The 22219-nt window shown below is 47.7% G+C and overlaps 2 protein-coding genes across 4 annotated transcripts in view; both read right to left on the bottom strand.

The window, feature by feature from the left end:
• The window catches only part of pcxb (pyruvate carboxylase b), a 100276-nt gene extending 91203 nt beyond the window's left edge, over positions 1-9073 (bottom strand). Inside the window, exons 1-9 of the mRNA XM_068308017.1 lie at positions 8690-9073; positions 6387-6523; positions 6202-6295; positions 5476-5566; positions 4357-4522; positions 4019-4164; positions 2389-2506; positions 1741-1808; positions 899-982 (exon numbers count right to left, since the gene is read on the bottom strand). Of these exons, the coding sequence (XP_068164118.1) occupies positions 899-982; positions 1741-1808; positions 2389-2506; positions 4019-4164; positions 4357-4522; positions 5476-5566; positions 6202-6295; positions 6387-6522 (903 nt within the window). The 5' untranslated portion in view covers position 6523; positions 8690-9073. The remainder of the gene's footprint in view (positions 1-898; positions 983-1740; positions 1809-2388; positions 2507-4018; positions 4165-4356; positions 4523-5475; positions 5567-6201; positions 6296-6386; positions 6524-8689) is intronic.
• Positions 9074-13877: 4804 nt separating this feature from the next.
• LOC137590575 (transcriptional-regulating factor 1-like) lies at positions 13878-18178 on the bottom strand. Of its 3 annotated transcripts, none has more exons than XM_068308240.1 (11): positions 17618-18178; positions 16527-17526; positions 16293-16456; positions 16011-16204; positions 15775-15920; positions 15527-15630; positions 15371-15431; positions 14753-14841; positions 14563-14667; positions 14366-14466; positions 13878-14270 (listed from the first exon to the last, which is right to left on the bottom strand). In XM_068308240.1, the coding sequence occupies exons 2-11, from the start codon at positions 17497-17499 to the stop codon at positions 13907-13909; spliced, it is 2301 nt and encodes a 766-aa protein (XP_068164341.1). In that variant the 5' UTR covers positions 17500-17526; positions 17618-18178; the 3' UTR covers positions 13878-13906. The 3 variants fall into 3 exon arrangements, with proteins under 3 accessions (XP_068164341.1, XP_068164340.1, XP_068164342.1); XM_068308239.1 differs by having other exon boundaries at positions 17855-18178; XM_068308241.1 differs by having other exon boundaries at positions 16011-16201; positions 16527-18178.
• Positions 18179-22219: the final 4041 nt, after the last annotated feature.

Below are 22219 nucleotides of genomic sequence, written 5' to 3'. Positions count from 1 at the left end.
GGCGAGATGAAGGGCTGAGGAGGAGGAGGAGGCGGAGGAGCGTGGAGGAGGCGTCGGCGGCGGGAGGGGTTTAAACTCAAGCCGCCAAATTGAATTAAAAGGCTCCGATTCGCCTGCAGATCGGCGCCGGCGCTCCGACGGTCCTGCTGCTCATCCATCAACACTTCATAACACGGATCAGCAAGGGGGGGGGGGCATCATGAACGCAACACGACGCAAAGAAGAAGTACGCCCCCTGGTGGCAATGAACACACACTGCAGGCGTGACACTCGTCCACAATACGGTCCGACTCGTCGGTTCTGAGCGACCTTTTTGTATCAAAGGTTTTGATTATTATTATTAATTATAAATAAAGTTTATTTGACTCCATCCTTCCTGGCGGCTGAAGAGAAAACGCTGCGTCAGCGTGACTCAGCTGAAACACCTCTCTAACAGGAAGCAGTTGTTGTTCTTCTTGTTCATCCCCAACAATCCTCAGAGGAGCCGACAACCAGAACGGAGAGGTCGTCTCAAGGTCAGCTCCGCCTCTCGTACGACAGTTTCATCAGTCTGTTCCATTCGGGGTCGTTTTCTTTCCTCCGCTCTTCTCTCCATCCCTCCCTCCCTCCGCTGGTCCATTACCTGAGAGGCCATTACCGGCGCCGCGTTCACTCAGGCTGGATGGAGGAGACGGACGGCGTTCGTCTGAACGGACGGATGTGGGGAACGCTGATGCGTCGAGTATCCGATCAAAGCACACAAACAGCCACAAGATTGAAACGCCGCTCGGGGGGAGGTGTGTTTTCAGATACGCGGTGCGTTCACAACCCCCCCTTGGAGAATTAAATCGTTCCATGCCTAAAAACGACTGTTTCACCAGCGCGTTGGGTGGGTTTTGGGCGTCGACGCCTCGCTTACCTGTCTGGCCAGGTTGACGGCGTCAGAGTGGAGGCGGGTCCTCAGGTGGGGGTCCAGCTGGAAGGCGGGGGCGATCTCCACCACCTTGAGAAGACAGGACGTTATTGATGATGTCATAGCGACTGCGAGACTGTCAAAATAAATGGAGTGGTAAAGCCAACATATTTCAAACCCATAAGCCCCGCCTACCAACTCTGCATCATTTAACCTGGTGACATCATAGTGTAACCTGTTAGCTTTAGCATCATAATTTGCCTTTCATTTAGCGAGGGCGGGGCCGGAGGAGATCTCAGATTACCTCTCCTGGATCAAAGGGGCGGAGGCTCGGCGGCGAGCGCCGCCTTAACGGGATTATCATCCGTGATCTGATTAACAGGCGAGGAGGAGAGAGGAGACAAGACGGGATGAGATATTAGAGGTTAATCGACTGATGAAAGCGTCGCCGTGACGACGGCTTCTCGCGCCTCTTTGTTGCTTTGACAATCAGGTAATTTGATAAATGTCATTTATTTCTAATTGAAGCGAAGAAACGCAGAAAAACCAGCCGTGACAAATCGATGGGATTAATTCTGCCTCCAGAAACTCTTAAACTCTGATCCGATGACGGCGTCACGGTGGCTTCTCATTGGTCGATAATCCTCTTACCCCCTGCCGCTCCGGACGCGGCGACACCCACATCATTACTGATATAATCACAAGAGAATAACCTGAGCCTTCACGGTTTGAATGGAGAAAAATTAAACCCGTCCTTTTAGCCCCGCCCCCTTCAGCAGCGACTTTATGCTAACCTACGTAGCAACACGCCAAGCGTTAGCCAGGTTAGCTGGAAAATGAGGACTCACCTTCTGGTGTCGGCGCTGGATGGAGCAGTCTCTCTCGTACAGGTGGATGACGTTCCCGTATTTATCACCTGGGGAGGAAGGACATGTAAACACACAACAGGAAGTAGCAACAGGAAGTATCACAGCAGCAAGCAACAACGGGAAACGACAGGAAGCAACGACAGGAAGTAACAACAGGAACTATGACAACAGCGAGCAACACCACAGGAAGCAACGACTGGAAATAATGACAGAATATAAGAACAGGAAGCAACAACAGGAAGTAACGGAAGGAAGCAACACAACAGGAAGCAACGACAGGATGCATCGACAGGATGCAACGACAGGAAGCAACAAAGGGACAGGAAGTAAGACAACAGGAAGCCAATAACAGGAAGCAATGACAGGAAGCGACAACAGGAAGTAACAGGAAGCAACGACAGGACACAAGACAACAGGACTCAAAAATGGAAGCAACACCAGGAAGTAACAATAGGGAGCAAGATAACAGGAAGCAAGACAACAGGAAACAAGACAACAGGAAGGGAAACCAGGAAGCAACACAAGCATGCAGGCAAAGTAGCTCCCATCTGCTCTCTCTCTGTCTCTGGTGTGACCGGCCCGGTTCAGAGCGTCAGTGTTAGCATTGCGCTAGCGAGGTGGACCTACCGAGGATCTGCACCTCGATGTGTCGCGGCTTCTCAATGAACTTCTCCACGAACAGCGCTCCGTTACCGAACGCCGCCAGCGCCTCGGAGTACGCCCGCTGGTAGTTCTCCTCCAGCTCCTGGCGACAGACAGCAGATCCATGCAGGTCATTACATTAGATCAGGGCTGGGGGGTGACACACCTGAGTCCACAGACAGCTGGGGGGGATGTCCCACTCTGGCCGGCTCCTCCCACAGGAAACACATGAATCATTCATCCTGTTCCTGTGGCTCAGGAGGACGCTGAACGCTAGCAGAAAGATGCTCAGTAACGACAAGGTAACACAATGTTAGCACAGCACTTAACGTAGTGCTATCTGTATGCTAACACCATGCTAATGCACCAACATCATGCTAAAGTAGTGCTGTCTTTATGTTAACGCCATACTAATGCACTAGCAACATGCTAATATAGTGCTGTTTTCATTAACACCATGCTAATAAACTAACATCATGCTAACCTAGCACAATCTTTTTGCTTCGATTGTGCTCACATGTTGTTAGCACTATGTTAGCGCAATGCTAACACAATAAAAATCAAAGTTGGAGCTCAAACCAACAAATAAAAAAAAAGTTAACAACGTTGACTCTATTTTTAACAAAATATTTAGTACTTTCAGCCAAACTAATTCTTTCGAGCCTCCATTACGTTTCTACAAATTAAAAAAATACTTTAATCAACTCAAATTAATTTACCCACAATTCTAATCTCTGAAGTCTCACGGCGAGTGTCGTTAAAAATCACTGTTTTTCTAAACCACAGAACAGACGCTGGAAACTTTGCTGAATTTAATTTCCGCACCTTCCGCCTCGACTCGGCCCGTCTGGCGGCGGCGCCACTGGAGGCTGGCTACGTGCCGCTCTTCTTTTCACTTCCTGTTTGACGAAATGCATCACGTCTGACTAAAATCTGGAGCTTTAAGTCTGGCTTCCTGTTAGTCAACACAAACATCCTGCCGTACGATAAACAGGCAGGAAACTTTAGTTAAACCTTAGAATAAAGAGCCGGCCCACGCGCCGACGCTCCGGGTCCCGACGGCACTGAGGAGCCTCTTTAGAATTTTGCTCGTGTCGCCGGCGAATGAATGGAGACGTCGACAGTTAATTAGACCAATCACAAAAGGTCAAACTTCCCGATTGATTGCTAACCGACGCGGCGCGGCGGCGATGCTCTGCTGTTCCCTGCTGATCAGTGAAGGCTTTGAAAGATGTGATCATTACTCTAGGTCAAAGATCTGATGATGTTACAGGAGGCGGGACCCCCCGACCAATCACATCAGGGAAAAGGGATTCAATTAGTCGCTTTCATTTGCCTGTAATTTAAAGCTGGATGAGGACATACAGGAGTTTATTTGAGGTCATGTGACAATTTAAATAAAGAAACACGAACGCCAGCGGCCATGACGGCTGACGGGATGAGTCGATCTCCGCCCTCCTCTCCGTCTGATTGGACGACAACCAGCTGCCCAATGAATGAACAAAGATAGCGACAGCGATGCAATGTGCGTTAGCGTCGCTTGCTGCTCTGCACTGACTACGTTCCCTACTTCCTGTGACCCTACGGGACTTCCTGTTCCCTCAGACGGGCTCACCTCGTATTCGCGGACCACCCTCATGCCACGCCCCCCTCCGCCGTAGGCCGCCTTGAAGATGATGGGAAAGCCGTATGTCTGGGCGAACACCTGCGCCTCCTGCAGGCTGGCGATGGGCGCGTCCGTTCCCGGGACGACGGGCACACCTGAGACAGGAAGTGGGCGGAGTCAACAGAAAGTCACAACAGTATCGGGTATTTCCTCTACTAACTCCACCCATTTGATTTGAGAGGAGTTTTCTACATCCGGGATAAGAGTCATCGTCACGACAACAGATAAACTTAAAGAGACAGAACCACCTGTGAACCTCAGGGAGTCACATGGTGATGATGTCATACCTGCGGCGATGGCGAGGGAGCGAGCCTCCACCTTGTCCCCCATCTTGCGGACAGTTTCCGGGGACGGTCCCACGAACATCAGGCCGGCGTCGGCGCAGGCCTGGGCGAAGTCGGAGCGCTCAGACAGGAAGCCGTATCCCGGGTGGATGGCGTCCACGTTGTTGTCCTGAGACCAGAGGAAATATTACCGTCACCTTCTGGCCGGACGACCGCCAGTGAAGGCCACACCCCGACTTGTGGGCGTGGCTGGCGGGTTTAACGCTACGGAACGCCGCTGCGTCGTCTGATGTTTGATTCTAATCCTGCTCATCATCATCATCGACGCTCGCCAGCAGGAGGCGGGACGGATAGCGTTGATCATCCGAAGGTTAGATGGACTAATAAACACACATTCACACACACATTAACACAGACACACACACACATTAACACACAGACACAGACACACACACACACACACACACACACACACACACACCGAAGTCGCTGCCAGGCTTGACAGATAGAGCCATCTTTGGATCAGTGGTTGCCATCTGCTCTTGGATACGAAGCAGACCGTAATTATGGGATGTCCCGTTGTTAAGGGAGCCATTATTGGAAGGCCAGAGTGTCAGATAGGCGAGCACAAACACACACACACACACACACATTCTCAGTGGGATAGAGGCGGACATTCATATTTCTACGGTAACGCCATGGAAAAATGGCGTTACCATGTCGAGGGGGTAAACGCTTATACGCATTTTTCAGACACTCAGCATTGGGGACACACACACACAGGTACACACACAAACACGTGGAACAAGTTGGACGGAGGAGGACTCCAGATTTCATTGGCCGACCGCGAAGAATATCCTCAACTGTCCAAAAGTGATCAGAAAAGTGATCATGAACAGATGGAGGGATGGACTCGAACCGATCTACCAGGTAGGAGGCAGATGGTGGAAACATGAGGAAAAAGAATGATGGTGAAGAGGGAGGTGGTGAAGCATCAGTAAAATAGAGCAGGAAACGAGGATGAAGGAAAAAACGGGGGAGGAAGGACGAAACGGTCAAAGACATGTTGGACCCTCCCCTCCCTCACGACGTCATCCAGACTCCACCCCCTCAGGTGCTCACCTTGGCAACTTGAATGATGTCAGGGATGTGCAGGTAGGCGGCGACGGGAGGGAGGCCTTTACCGATCAGGTAGGCTTCGTCTGCCTTCTGCCTGTGGGGACAGAGACACCTACTAAGACACCTGTTGGGAAGGCCTACACCGTAATACACCCGCTGCGAAGACCTAAAATCTCTATTACACCCGCTAGGAAGGCCTGAACCCGCTAATATACCCACTTGGTAGGCCTACACCCTCTAATACACTCGCTGCGAAGGCCTACACTCGCTGAAAAGGCCTGCACTCACTATTACATTCGCTTGGAAAGCCTACACCTGCTAATACACCAGGTGGGAAGGCCTAAACCTACTCCCCCACCCACATTGCAGACTAATTGACGAGTTCAGTTAATCTGATCACAAACAGCCTGAAGATCTAATACAAGTCTAACCTTTTATCTCATGAAATATAATCTAATATTAATCTAATCTGTTATCATCTAATGTAATATAATCTAATATTGATATGACCTATTATCCAATGTAATCTAATATTAATATAATCTACTATCCAGTGGAATCTAATATTAACATAATCTGTTATGTAATGTAATCTAATATTAATATAATCTGTGATTATCTAATAGTGTAATTGATCTAGTCAAATGTGATCTAATCTCATATGGGATGTTAGAGCTCATGTGTTGCTGATGTTTGACTCTATTCTCAGCTTGTTGCTGATTCTGGTACCTGTGCATCTGCCCCGTGTCCTGCTCCGAGTAGACCGCCACCGTCCTGATGCCCAGCTCTGTGCACGCCCGGAACACCCGGATGGCGATCTCACCTGGAAAAGCACACACGTCAGCGCCTCGTCACCCCACCACCCCCCTCGTTTAAAGTCCCTGTCCCAGTTCAGTCTGAGCTCAGAACCTCACCTCTGTTCGCCACCATGACTTTCTTGATTGGTCGATACTGGGTCTGAGGGGCGGAGTGGGCGTGGCGAGAAATGACACATGCCCTCCTCACGGCCAATAGGCCAAGGCCGCCGCGTAGCACAGAGAACCTCAGCATTCTGCAGGGGGGGGGGGGGCAGAAGGAGTTAGCATGTGATGCTAACGCAGCTACAAAATCTTTATAAGGAGACAAACAAAAAGCCTGATTTGAATCAAGTAACAGATTGAAAATGACTAAAGAAGAAAAATCTGTCCATAAACATGTAAACAACAACAACGACCTCTTCAGACGGGTTTTGCCTCCGTCAGGAGGAGGAGGAGGAGGTGATGAAGGCTGCTCCTCGATGTCAGTCCTCTGCTGCCCCCCTGTGGTCAAACAGCAGCAGTGCCGCTGGAGACGGTTTAGATAAAGTTTTCATTTGTCAGGCTTCCTGACCGGATGAAGTGATCAGACGCTCCACAGACGAGCAGCTTCATCAATAACAAATAATCAACAATCGCAGGGACACAAACAGGGCTGTGTTTACTCCTCCCCAAACAACCCCAAGCAACCCTCCTCTGGATTATCCGACTTCCCCCCTGAGAACGGTTTAATCCAGTCGTCTGTAAACGATTTCAGGTCATGTGATCCGAGTTCAAGGCCAACAGCAGAAATCTGTATTGATTACAGATCAATAGAACCATAGTTCCCATGATGCACAGGGAGTTGAAGTATTAGAAAGACGGATCGAAGTTCCTGAAACAACAGGAATACTGCTCGAAGGCGTTTTTGGAACATTGGGTGGAGGAGGAATACTGGAGGAGAAACTGGATCATCTCCTATAACAAACATCAACCACAAAGGATCTGCACGTAACCCTGACAACAGACAACAAACAAACAAAACAAAGGTAAACATACGATCTTAAGCACCCGAAATAACATCAACAGATTGGATTCCATCTCTTTACGGTGCAGATACCAGACTGACAACACGGCATGAGATCTGGAGGTGGGTCCAGAACCTTTCACCGCGTGAACCTGGACCATTTCACCGCGTGAACCTGGACCGTTTCACTGTGTGAACCTGGACTGTTTCTCATTGCAGAAATGGGACGAATTAAAAGGTACTTGTAGAAACAAACCTTAGAAACAGACACACACACAGTAATTTAATTGTAACATCTGGAACACAGACTCTGCGAACACAATGCATCATGGGGATGCATCTCAGGGACTCTGGCTCATACATTAACTTCTTCCAGATCAAAGGTCGTCTGTGTTGTGACGCTCATACACACACAGACACACAGAAACACAAAGAAACACACACAGAGACTGTGACACACTAACACAAAACTAGCAGGTCCGACCATTGACCTCCCGTCAACACACACGTTATCGCCCAGCGTTTGTGCAACATCAGCGGGTCGGCGGTCCACTGCACCTGTCCGTCTGACGCAGGAGAAGAGCATCTTGGGAAACATCCTGCTGCTGAGGATGAAGAGGGACGATTCCTCACCTCCACTTCCTTCCTGATGGGAAACTTTCGGCGGGATTACCGGTTGTTGTTGAACCTGGAGCTAAAACACTCCCTGGAGTTGTGATCCGACATCAGCGGCCAGAGCTAACAACCAATGGAAAACAGGCGTGTATCCGTCCATCCATCTCCCATCATCCACCTGATACCTCCCCTTAACCACACACTCTTCCTGATTGGTTCACAGGCATCACGTCCAGGTGACAGAACGCCGTGTACCAGCAAGTAGTAACTCTGTTTGGGAACCCCAGTGACAAGTTAGCATCCAGTTAGCATCCGGCTAGCTAACTGGAAAGAATTCCCCCCTCCTATGATTGACCGGCAGCTGATGACATCATGTTGTTGTCATGCCAACACACTTGTAGGGACACCTGTTGGCCCCTCGCCTCCTTCCTGACTTACCTGCCTGTGTCCCTTCAGGTGTGCGTGAGGAGCACTGTCTGCTCTGATGACGTCATCAAGTATCACCTCCATGAAGCAGCTCCCGCCCCATCACCTGCGCGTGCAAGCTCTTTAATAAGCACACGCGGCACGTTGTGACACGAACTTCCACTCATTGTGACGTCACCCCCAATAACCCCCCCCCCCTCCTCCACGACGAGTTCACGTGCAGCGAACAAGTCAGACTTCTCGTGACCGAACCGGTTTATAATCACACCGATGACACGTCGTGCCCCTTCTGCCCCGGTGGGGTCAAACCTCCCCCCCATTGAACACCACGCGTGTCCCCCTCCCGGTCTCCCACCCGTTCCACGTCGGTACTCACGCGCTGCTGGTGTCAGAAGGACGGGGATCCGCTGCAGTAACCGGACACCGAGTGTAGCAGCTGGGCTAGCGGCGTGAGGGTGCCTCCTGCTAGCCGCGGATGATGAGGGTATGCGGGCTGTTGAGTGTAAACACAGCCGCTCGCGCTCACTCAGGTGCGGGCAGGGCTGGTTCCAGGACGGGGGGCGCGCGCTCACAGCGTGGACACACGCGCGCGCTGTCAAGCACCAACTCCCACGGTGTCAGAACCTCACGTGGGGGGGAGCCGCTGGGGCACCGATGCTAGGTGCTAAGTGTCTACGGGGGCTAAGTTAGCTAGCAGCTGGCACCGCTCGGCTCCGGCTGGCGGATATAGCAGTCCGCGCAGCGCCTGTCCCCTACTTAATCCCTGTCTCTCCCTCTCTCGTTCTCTCTGACAGGATGCTACCGAGCACGCCCCCTTCGCGCTCAGCCAATCGCAGAAGAGGAGAGCTCTGGCACGCAGGGAGCGCCACCATTTAAAGAGCGCGAGCCAGACAACGCCCCTACATAAAAGTTCGTAGGACCCAGAGGGAGGAGAAAACACCCGTATGTATGTATGTAAATAAATAAATAAATAAATAAATAAATAAATAAATAAATAAATAAATAAATAAATAAATAAATAAATAAATAAATAAGAAGAAAAATATTAGTGAGTGAGTGAGTGAGTGAGTGAGTGAGTGAGTGAGTGAGTGAGTGAGTTAGTTAGTTAGTTAGTTTGCTAGTTAGCTAGTTAGTTCAGCTGTCACTGACGGTGTATGAATGATGTCAGAAGGAAAATAAGATCAAAATGAAGTAAATAAATAAAGTATGTAAAGCAAATGTAAGGTGAACAAAAAGAAAAGCAAATAAAAATAAAATAAAGTATGAAAACAAACAACTATTTAAACATACAGTGTATATTTATGCTTAATTTCGTTTTCAAGAGATTTAGCACCGCTGAGCATTAGCATGCGACGCTAACACTGTGGTGATATTTGTATTTTATTGGTTAATTTTATTTGTTTTGAATTCACTCCTTTTTTTTTTTAGTATTTAGATGTTTCCTCCTTTTTGATGCTCTTTGTTCGTTGATTCAATGTGTAATTCTGTTGTTTGTTGCTGTTTGTTATTAAAACTATTTAACACAGCCTTTAATTTTACTTGCTGGGTTCAAACTACAAGAAGTGACATGTTTATTTGTTCATGTGACAGATGTTTTTGTTGTTTTTGGACAGTGTAAACTAAGGGAAATAATTTTAAGCCTTAGACATTCAGTCTGGCACAGAGCAAAGAAATCAGTTTAATGTGATCTTCAGTGTTTACGGTGAGAATTCTGAGGTTGAAGCGGTTTGAAGGGGAGGAGGAGGAGAAACCTCAGTGAAACTCATTCCAGGCTCTTCAACAGGTTCTTTATTGTCTGGATATCAGATGTCAGATTTAATCTGTGTGGCGAATCCTCTGAGGGCATCGCTCTGAACCCAACTTGAACTAAAAACACAGAACGACTCGGATTTGAAATCAGATCTTCTTTTCATTTCAAGTTCACGAACACGCCGACGTCATAGCACACGGCTTTGCTCTGGATCGTTTCCCAACCCTTGTGTGTTCTCCTATCGCCTTCAGATAACGGTCTGTGTCAATGACATTCCTGACGGGAAGCCGTCACAACCACCAGGAGGGATGGTGGGAGCCTGAACAAATGAGCACCGATCGATGGGCTGTGAATGGACGACGAGCCGCCAACCTTCTGCTCTCTGATGGACGGGTCTCAAACCCCCTCCAGGAGCGAGGAGGAGGCGTGCAGACTGGCAGGCTTGCAGTGTTGCATCAGCTCATGGCCAGGGCCGCGTCGGATCGAGTCCAGACAATTTTTATGGGACCCCCTCCTGTGCAAAACCTCTCAGTTACTCAGTGTTTATGATCCGGGTGACCTTTGACCTTCTTGGGGTTCGCTCACACTGATTTCTGAGGTGCTAATTTAGTTTCAAAACCAGCTTATAGTCTCTTAACGTTTGTCTACATGATAAAAGCTTATCTGCTGAGACTCTATGGGGGCGGAGCCTGAGGGCTGATTGCGTAACGCCGCCCTGACCTCCTGTGTCAATGACAGCAGGCGACCGCCATCTGCAGCGGCACGCTGCTCGCCGCAGTCTGCAGCGGCACGCCGCTCCAAGAGGTTCACCCCCAGGAAACCACGAACAGGAGGAACGGCGAGGGTTTCAACCACGTCCAATCATTTGAAGAGCACAGACAAGGTGGTGGCCATGTTTCTATGGAAGCCCAGAATGTCCAAACTGTCTGCAGAAAGAAAGTTGCTGTGTCAGCATTGTTTGCTTTTCTGTTTTGGGACGAAAGATTCTTTCTGAGTGAAGTTTGGGTTCACGTCCCTCAGCAAATTTACATGATAAAGGTTTAATTATGATGTTTGGGTTGAGTTCCACGACAGCATTGTAATTAAAAATTTGACTAGAAACAAAGACTAGAAAATGTGGCTGTTGTGGACCAGGAAGTAGCAAAAATTAGTCAGGATGAAGTGAGAAGATGCCTGAGGAATGGAGGAGAAGTGTGCTGGTGCCCATTATTAAGAACAAGGGAGATGTGCAGAGTTGTGGCAACTACAGAGGAATAAAGCTGATGAGCCACAAAAAGAAGTTATGGGAAAGAGTAGTGGAAGCTAGTCCAAGGGCAGAAGTGAACATTTGTGAGCAGCAGTAGAGTTTCATGCCAAAAAAGAGTACTACAGATGCAGTATTTACGTTGAGGATGTTGATAGAGAAGTACAGAGAAGGCCAGAGGGAGCTGCGTTGTGTTTTTGTAGATCTGGAGAAAGCTGATGACAGGGTGCCCAGAGAGGAACTGTGGTATTGTATGAGGAAGTCTGGAGTGGCAGAGAAGTATGTTAGAGCGGTGCAGGACATGTATGAGGACTGTAAGACAGTGGTGAGGTGTGCTGTAGGTGTGACAGAGGAGTTCAAGGTGGAGGTGGGACTGCATCAGGGATCAGCTCTGAGCCCCTTCTTGTTCGCTATGGTGATGGACAGGCTGACAGACGAGGTTAGACAGGAATCTCCATGGACTATGATGTTTGCAGATGACATTGTGATCTGTAGTGAGAGCAGGGAACAGGTGGAGGAGAAGCTAGAGAGGTGGAGGTTTGTCCTGGAAAGGAGAGGAATGAAGGTTAGCCGCAGTAAGACAGAGTACATGTGTGTGAATGAGAGGGACCCAAGTGGAAGAGTGAGGTTACAGGGAGAAGAGATCAAGAAGGTGGAGGATTTTAAGTACTTAGGGTCAACAGTCCAGAGCAATGGAGAGTGTGGAAAAGAGGTGAAGAAGTGTGTCCAGGCAGGATGGAACGGGTGAAGGAAAGTGTCAGGTGTGATGTGTGATAGAAGAGTTTCAGCTAAAATGAAAGGAAAGGTGTACAAAACTGTGGTGAGACCAGCGATGACAGTGTCACTGAGGAAAAGACAGGAGACAGAGCTGGAGGTAGCAGAGATGAAGATGCTGAGGTTCTCTCTGGGAGTGACCAGGAAGGATAGGATCAGGAATGAGTACATCAGAGGTACAGCACATGTTAGAGCAGTGGTTCCTAATCTTGTTGGAGGTATTGAACCCTGCCATTTTCACATGCCCTTCTTCAGCGAGCTTTTTTTTCTTTTTTTTAAAATTGAAGACATAAGTATATGTTTTTCTGGTGTATTTAATGAATTGTGCATTAATGTCACCTTTTTCAAAGAACAAGACCAAGACAGTGCATGAACTCACATGAAATGAACTACTTGCAAATCAGTGTGACTTCTGCTGTTGTGATTGAGAGACCACTTCAGATATGCGTGGCTTCACCTTGGCAAGTGCTACTCTTATGTCATTTTCACAGCAAAGTCTGTTTCTGTTGTTTTCCATGCAGCTTGAGGAAGTGTTCCTTTATTTTTGCCAGTGTGAGACTAGAGATGCTCAACTTGACATTGCAAATTCTGCAGAACGCTGACTCCCATCACGTTCCGTTACACAGTACATGTAAATTCACGTTGCACATATTCGTCCGTCCACGTCCTTTTTTTGCTCAACATGGTTACTATGAATTAAAATATTAAGAAAGCAATCAGATGACGTACCATCATGACAGGCATCAATCGACTACTGAGTGCGCAAAATCCCCTGTAGCACAGGTAGGCTAATCGATGTAGCGTCATGTTATCACCTGCAGCCAGTGATGGCTAAGGGGGGCGTGTCATCACCAATTGACACAACGTTTCAAACGTACACAGTGATTTGTGTATGTTCGGCAAAAACACCCCACACATCATGTCGGGTGTTCTGTCTTGACCTCCGTCTCCGCCGAACCCCTGAAACCGACTCACCAAACCCCAAGGGTTTGATCAAACCCAGGTTAAGAACCACTGCGTTAGAGGTTTTGGAGATAAAGTCAGAGAGACCAGACTGAGATGGTTTGGACATGTCCAGAGGAGAGATAGTGAATATATTGGTAGAAGGATGCTGAGTTTTGAACTACCAGGCAGGAGGCCTAGAGGAAGACCAAAGAGGAGGTTTATGGATGTAGTGAAAGAGGACATGAAGGTAGTTGGTGTGAGAGAAGAGGATGAAGAAGACAGGGTTAGATGGAGGACACTGATTCGCTGTGGCGACCCCTGAAGGGAAAAGCCGAAAGGAAAAGAAGAAGTATATGGTAGTATATTCAATTCAGTTCAAATAACTATATTCGTCCCAAAGAGTCAAATCCGCTAAAGACAGCTAACCAGCTAGCGACAGCTAGTCAGCTAACGACAGCTAGTCAGCTAACGACAGCTAGTCAGGTAACGCTTGTTTCCTGCTTCGTTCTGGGTTTCCTACAGATGGGCTGGACCTGCCGTCTCGTCCAAACACACACATTTAAGCACACACACATTAACGCGGGATGAGCTCTGTCTCCGTGGTTACTGATCAACAGGCCGGTTTGGGTCCGGAGGCGGCGGACGCGTCCTCCAGTCAATATTAGCCCATTAGCCCGGTGGTGTGTGTCGCTGAGACGTGTGTGTGTGTTCATGCGTGTCACGCCTAACGTGTTCATCACATGTGGGCGGACAAACATTGACTCTGTTCTTTCCATTTCTAGTTTTTAGTGTTTTTTCTGCTGACACAGCAGAAAAAAAAAGCAGAAAAACATTTAAATACATTAAAACTTTATTTACAAGGCCAACATCAAGTTTTAACATTACAGCCACGCCCTACTGCCAGGGGATTGGCTGGTTTCCACCCATCGGCCCGCCTCTTCCTTCTTTCTATTCAACCATGCAGGTAAAGGTTGCAGCGGCGGGGCCACGTCTAAGGAGCCCCATAATTGGCCGAACGATGGCGCAGTGGTGGCCCCTCCCTCATCAATCACATGAGTGTTTGACATGGCGAGGTTGCCATAGGTTACCACGCTGCTGGGGTTCCTGCCCCCAGGGACCTGGGGCTGGAGCAAGGGCCCGCCCAGGCGCTGGGCGAGCAGCTGGGCGGGCCGGTCGGTCCAGTCCTCCGGGCTCTGCCGGTGGATCTTCATGTGGGCGTTCCGGGACTTGATCTTGTAGAACATTCTGGAGATGAAGAAGAAAAGAGGGACAAATGAAAGATTGTCGGCCCCCGGAGCCAAACAGCCGGAGCCCCCGCTTCCTCTCCTGTGATTGCTCACTTGCCACACAGCTTGCAGGGGAAGAAGCTGGCCAATGAGGGTGCAGGAACCGGCAGCTCCAGCCCAACCTGCCTGTTCGTCCGTCGGCTGGTGGGCGTGACCTAAGGGGAAAAGACCAATCAGAATCCTTCTTTTTATTTCGCTGTCTTGGGAGCAGACGAACCACAAACAGGACGACAGGAAGTAGAAGGTCTCACACTCGTCTGCTCCATCCCCCCATCTCTGCTCTCCTTCTGTTTGTCCTGCAGCTTCTTGCTCAGGTAGAAAAACTCCACACACTGACCTGTGGTCTTAGTCCGCACCTGTAACATGGATATGGTCACAGTGTGTGTGTGTGTGTGTGTGTGTGTGTGTGTGTGTGTGTGTGTGTGGTTACACAAACAGTACCGTCTTCTGTACGAGAGAGAACTCCTTCCCGTACGTCCCCAGAGCGGCGCTGAAAAGAAGCTTCTCACCGTCGGTCCAAACATCACTACCTGTGGGGGGGTGAGGGGGTAGGGGGCATGAGAGACATTGAAAACAAAGACATAAAATAACACTGGGGGGCGGGGCTTAGATGGAGGGGCGGGTTTTCACATCATGAATGGACAGTTCTGTAGAGGAATGTTTCCCATGTGGTTCTTTGTGGCTTTTAATGCAGTAAACAGGGGGGGGGGGGGGTGATTACAGTGTCAGGAGGTTCGGCCTCCCACACAGAGCTTTATTGTGTGACGGGAGGGGGGGGTGGCAGCTCCTCCTCCATTTTGGTTTAAAGTTTCCTGGACTGACAAACAATTTAGACTGTTTGTCTTTCCAAACTGAAGAGACTCCAGAACCAATCAGAACCAAGCTAGAATTAATCCAGAACCAATCGGAACCAATCTAGAATTAATCCATAACCAATCGGAACCAATCTAGAATTAATCCAGAACCAATCAGAGCCAATCCAGAACTGATCCAGAACCAATCCAGTCAGGAGGATGGACAGAATGGACCAATCAGGAAAGAAAGAGTTGAGAGGTTCACCAGAGTAATGATAGGTTCCTGTCAGCGAAGAACAAGAGAACAACAGCAGGTCCAGGGTGTCCTGAGGGGGGGGGGGCAGAGACAGACATAGGTAATAAATCCATTGTTAATAAGTTATTGATAAGTACAGACAGGCGGAGGCCGACGGCGACACACCAGAATGTTCCCCTCGCAGCGGTGCAGACAGTGTAGCGCCAGCTCCACGTTGCTGCCCCCTCCTGGTAAACAGCTGGAACTACACACTGACAGCAGCTGGTCCACTGGGCAGCACACACACACACACACACACACACACACACACACACACACACACACACACACACACACACACACACACACAATACATGTTACACACATCGTTATGCAAAACACCCTCTTCCATCTCCACACACGTGTGTGTTCACCTCTATCTTGCAGGTCGGCGCTCTCCTCCAGGTCATCCAGAGGTTTCCACAGCAACTGTTCCCACGGCGACTCATCCTCTGACTCCTCCCTGCCCTCAGAGCACTGAGGAAGCTCCGCCTGGAAGTCCTGACCCACGTTCACACACCTGGAGGAAGGGATGGAAGGATGGAGGGATGGAAGGATGGAGGGATGGACGGATGAAGGACGAGAAGTGAACGCATGAAGAGCGACTCACGGGAAGGCCCCGCCCTCCTGCCCTCCACTCGTCTCCCCCCGTCTGTGATGGAGGGATGACAGGGAGGAGTAGAGACCCACGCCCGTCCGGGAAGGATCGAGGAGGGGTGGAGGAGTGTAGCGCCCCTTCTTCTGATCCCTGGAGGACTGAAGGATGCTGGGAAATGGAGTCCCAGTGTAGATTTGGGAGAGCTGCTGTTGGGAGAACATTCATTCTGTTAGCAGAAATAAGATAAAATAAAAACAAAAAAAAACTTCCTGTGGTGAAAACAGGAAGTGTCACCCTGAGCTGTGATTGGTTGACTCTTCCTGATCCATTCTTTGCTTTCTGGGACACCATATAAGGAGGCAGCTTCGCCGCCGCCTCGCAATGGAGAGAAGGATGGAGGGATGAAGGAGTGAAGGAAGGGGGGCGGAGCGACGAGAGGAACGGGGGTCCTGGAGACGCTGGAGACGGAAAAGAATTCCAGGTTGGATGTGGAATGTTAGCTTAGCTCGAGATGCTAACACGTCTCACCTGCAACGCTCTGGAAGTCGCCGCCGTGACCCGACCTCAGGTCACCCCCCGTGATGTGGGGGTCACCGGACGCCAGTGCCCACATCGTCCCGGAGGAATAGATGGATGGAAGCGCCTGGAGGTGTGAGGTGAAGAACTGGAGCGCGTCCACCGAGTCTCCGCCATGGGAGGATGGGTGTCCAGTGGCGCGGAACGCCACGGGAGAGAGGGCGGGGGGAGGCCGAGGTGTGGGAGGTGGGCTGAGAACAGAGGGCATGAGGTGGGAGGAGGCGGGAGGAGAAGGGAAAATGGGTGAGGAAGAGGAGGAGGGAGGGACGTAAGAGTCCGGATTAAAGCCGAGACTTTCCCAGAGCGATGCGGAGGATTCCCCGCTGGGAACGAGCGAGAATGTCTTCCTCCGCTGGGGGAGGAAGGCCTCGGAGAAGGAGTCCAGTTTCTGAGTGGAGGCCACGCCCCTCCTTCTCTGAAAGGAGGCGGAGTCACTGATCCAGGGTTCCTCCACCCCCCCCGCGGACTGGATCTGGTCTTCCCCGGAGCCACAACTGGATCCCAAGTCTTCCTCTCTTCCCAGATAATCGCTCAAGTCGGGTTGACTGCAATCTCCGGCTAGGTGGCTAACGTTAGCCTCCCTGTCGTAAAACTCTTTGCTTCTAGCTTCATAGCTAGCATAGCTACTCATGTCGGCTTTGAGGTGGCAGTCGTTGGCGTTAGCGTAGCAGAAATCGTCCGCCGCTCCTTCGCAGCTCTCCCAGAACTCCTCCTTCTTGATCCCGACAGGCCACGCCTCGTTCAAACGGACACCTAGCCTGTTAGCATCTGCGTCGCTCACGGTTAGCAAACCTCTGAGTTGCCCGCCCTTGTTCTGGTACTGGTCTGGTGGAACCAGGACGGGCTGGGGGGGCGGGTACCCTAGATCAGGACTCTGGGGTAGCGCGCCTGGAAATGATGGGCGGTGGTTGGAGAAGTTCTCCATGATGATTGGCTGGGTGGATCTAGAACGCTAACAGAACACAAATACAATTAGGGTTAGCAGTAGCCGCTAGCTGGTAGCTATATTTACCCAGGATTCCTTGTGAAAAAGATTGCTGTACCTTTTTATAAATAACAGTTCCTACTAGCGTTCATGCTAACACCGTCTGCTCAGACTGGATGTGTTTGTTAGCTCCAGTGATAGAACGTATTGTCATCCGCATAAAAACACAGGAAGGAGCTAACCAGAAGCTAACGCCGCTAACACATTCCGCATTTTAGAGATTTGTGACAATTTTTTTTTTTTTACACACGTTTGATGAAAGAATCTTTAAAAAAAATAAAAAAAAAGTTTCAACCGTGAGCGGATTGTTGTTGTTGTTGGCGTGTTTGGTTGTTGGTTCTATCGCCCTGCTGGCACTCAGTCAGAATGGAGGAAGAATGGAGGAAGAAGAGACGACGAGACAAACACGCCGTTAGCGCCATTAGCGCTGTTAGCGCCTCAGCTCCTTCTGCCGCTCCTGGTCCTTTGAGTTCCTCGATTTTTTCGGCTCCTACTCTTCATCGTTCTGTCGCGTCGTGAAAGTTTGTCTCGAATTCTTCTAAACTTTTAACACATTCCTACTTCAAACACACACACACACACACTCGCAGGTGTCAGAGAGGACCAGCGGGTTGTGATGCTGCCTCTCAGCGTTTTTGTCGTCGTGGTAACCACATCCTGAGGAAACAAACGCTGACGGATCTCCCTCATGTCGGCTATCTTTATCTTTGCCCCCCTTTTCTCTCTCTCTGTCTCTCTTCTTCTTCTGTTTTCTCTTTTTTTCATTCTTGAGCGCCAAAAACACTTTGATGACATCACGCGTCAAAATAAAAGCACTTCTTATACCTTCAGTAAATAGTAGCTTAGCTTAGCTGAGCTAGCTGTGGTAAAAATGTGTGTGAAGCCTATTGGACTGGTACAGTATGCATGTGTGTGTGTGTGTGTGTGCGTGTGTGTGTATGTGTGTGTGTGTGTGTGCACGCGTGTGTGTGGAGGCGGCAGCAGCGTATATGTTTGCCAGATCAAGATTCTCCGGCTGAGTCAGCTGACAGGAAATGAGAGGATGAAACAGGAAGGCCGACGGCGAGGTTCAGGGAACCCTCTCACACCTGAAGCCCCGCCCACACAGGATGGAGACAGGTTGCAGGTCTGTGAACCAACAACATGCTCCTGATGTGTGTGTGTGTGTGTGTGTGTGTGTGTGTGTGTGTGTGTGTGTGTGTGTGTGTGTGTGTGTGTGTGTTTGTTAAAATGCCTAATAGATAATCATGTGATCTGCACAGCCTAATCTCTATATGAGCAGGTGTGACACATTTTATTGATCCTTGTGATCGCTGCTTTTTCATTTTTGATCAGATTTCTGATCAATGCCTAAAATTAAACATACGATCATCAGTAGTTAGTCAGTTAGTCATTAGTTAGTTAGTTGGTAAGTTAGTTAGTTAGTTAGTTAGTTAGTTTGTTTGTTTGTTTGTTTGTTGTGTTCATAAACGCATCAGAGGGTGAAACACCTTCATCCTGAACGTCAGATTTTCTATTTATTCAAATGAAAACTGAGAATGAACGGATGAATTGGAGTGGAGGAGAGGCGTCTCTCGCTTTCTCTCAACTTCAAACCCAGTTGGACTTTTTTATTCTGTCCGTCGCCGACAGCAGACGTGATGACCCGCAGGGACGGAGCGAGAAGACGGACGAGAACCATTAAGGAGAACTGGGGTTAAACTCTACAACTGAACCGGCTGCTGAGGACGGATCCACATTTTTTTTGTTTCGGCATTAAACAACTACAACGGTCGTCTGAAGTTTAATGCGGAAAGACAGGATTTTAATTTATGTTAGCAAATAAATCTGTTTATGTCTAAAACAAGATCACAGAGATCACCGACAGGTCAGAGGTCAGAAATAAAGAAATCAATGTTTGAGTTTATCTATTCTTTTTTAAAAACACAAATATAATAAAAACGTAATTAAATTAAATTAAATTAAATTAAATTAAATTAAATTAAATTAAATTAAATTAAATTAAATTAAATTAAAATATTATGAACACTTGTAGAATATTAGTGTGAGCTCTCGCTGCTTTATAATACATTTATTTACAGTTAATTTATACTCCAGAAAAAACAGTGTTATCATTATTATTTGTGTTGTTATTATTATTATTATTATTATTATAATTTGCATCTTACCTCATCTCTGCAGTCATTAACACACACACACGCACACACACACACTGTCTGGACAATCATTAACGACAAAAAGTTTAAAAGTCTAATAGTTTTCTATTATATTTGAAACAACGGTAACACAAAACAAAACAATAAGAAATTTAAAAAATGCTCAAATAAATGGAAGCCAAATTTTACAAGCAAATTTCCTATAAATTTCTTTAGGGTTTGTTTTGCCGCCAAGAAATTAAGGATATTTTTCACTTTGTAAAAAACAGATTTTTTGATGATAATTTGTTTGTTTCGTTGACAATATAAATGTATAATTCTTTATAAACCTGATTGATGGATCCGACCTCAGGGCGAGCCTCGGTCGGATTCATGTTGGATTCATGTTGGATTCACCGGCGACCCTTTGACCTCTGTCGCTCTGGATGAACCTGACACAAACACTTTTTTCTGGATTTCATGAACAATGTTGTTTGTCTCGTAGCGTATAGCGTGTAGCGTGTGGAGCTTAGCGTGTAGCAGAAGCAGCTGCCGTTAGCCCCGACTCTGCAGATGTTGAAGGAGGTCACGGAAGCTGAGGCGCGCAAAGACATGCAGAAACTCCTCTTCTTCTTCTTCAGTATTGAGGGGATGAAGAGCTCCAGGAGAGCATGAAGCATGTTTACATGTTTACATGTTGACATGTTTATCCAGAGCCCTGCTTGTATCTCATCTTAGACACAATCAGTTGTGTGTTCCAGAGAACAACACCAAAAACTTATGTTGTGGTTCCTCTGCAGGTGCAGAAGCATCTGGGCGTCCCCCCCCCCTCGATCGGGGGGATCCTCATCATCAACTGATTGATCAATTGATTGATTGATTCTCACAGGCAAAAGTTTGGCTTCTACTGAGCCGTCTCAGAAAGTGTGTCTCCAACGCCGCAGCTGCATGAATGCTAATGATGCTAATAATGCTAATAAAGCTGATAATGATAATAAAGCTAATAATGCTAATAATGCTGGTGTGCACTTCAGAAATGTCAGGAGAATGAAAAGAAGTGCTTACCTGTCATCACAGCGAGACGGTTCTGACACTGAAAGCACGTGTGTGTTGGTATGTGTGTGTGTTAGTATATGTGTGTGTGTGTGTGTGTGTAATGTTGGGTAGGGGTGTGTGAGAGAAAGAGGGAGGAGAGAGAGACACAACAAACGAGAGAGAGAGATGATGGCTGCCGTCGTTTCGGTTGATCTTTTATCTGCTCATCCTCCTTTTGTGTGTGTATGTGTGTGTGTGTGTGTGTGTGTGTGTGTGTGTGTGTGAGTGTGTGCGTGTGTGTGTGCGTGTGCGTGTGCGTGTGTGTGTGTGTGTGAACCTGTGTCATAATGATGCTGGAAACAAGAGAAAAACACCCTAATGTGTGGCTTCAGCACACACACACATTCACACATGTTAATGCACGCACACACACACTCACACACACACATACACACACACACACACTTTCAGTTTGACTGTATCTTTTTTCTTCTCATTCCTCGTTTTTTTTTACAGTGACACATTTTTTAATTGTTTTTTATGTCGATCGGTTCCACTAAAGAACTAAATGTGATCCAGTATATTTTAAATAATGACATTAACTACTTTGCATTGTTAGCAAATGTGCTAATGGTAGTGAGTAGTGAACATCAGTCTGCACATGTATGACAATATGAACCATAAAGTAAATAAATTAAATTAAAATATGAACCATAAATTAATTTTGTCAGTAAATAAAGCTGAACTCTTCCTGTGCTGCTTCCTGTTTCCTGTCAGGATGTTTTTTCTGACCGGGAGAAAAGAAAACAGCACTTTGATGTTTTTATTTGCAATTAGATTCCCATCCAAAAACTGCACACATTCCTGGGACATAAAACCCTCTGCTGCTAATTGCGAGCAAGCTAGCAAGCTAATGGGCTAATTTTGTTAGCCTTCTAGTCATCACGCTAAGCTAAAGGCATAATGTGACTTCCTTCACCCAGCTATGCTAGCTGTTATTAAAGCCTCACCCCATCAGGGATGTAGAGATAATCAGTTTCAGCGGAGTCATCGGCCGCCACCACTTCCAGTCTGGAATCCAGCGGCGATTTGTTGTTGTTTGTATTTACATATATGTTTGTATTACACAGATTTGTTTTTTTAGTCGGGATTTTTTTAAAAATGCAGGAAAACAGGCTTTAGTAAATCAAAAATTTTGAAACCGTAATTTCAACACATTTCATTTATGCCGAAGAGGAAAGTTAACAGTTTGGTTTTAAAAAAAACTTAATTCAATTCAATTCAAAAAACTTTATTTGTTCCCAAGTGGCAATTGAAGGGGCAATTAGTTCATACAAATTAAACATCAACGTATAATTAATTACTGATTTAATCATAAACTGAACTGGATGGAGAAATTTTGAGTCCTCCTTCCAACTCATATATATATGTATGTATATATGTGTATATATATATATATATATATATATATATATATATATATATATGTG

Source organism: Antennarius striatus, chromosome 23, assembly GCF_040054535.1.
Source record: "Antennarius striatus isolate MH-2024 chromosome 23, ASM4005453v1, whole genome shotgun sequence".
Classification (NCBI taxonomy): Eukaryota; Metazoa; Chordata; class Actinopteri; order Lophiiformes; family Antennariidae; genus Antennarius; species Antennarius striatus.
The sequence above is the reverse complement of the archived record's forward strand: the minus strand, read 5'-3'. Positions and strand labels throughout refer to the sequence as shown.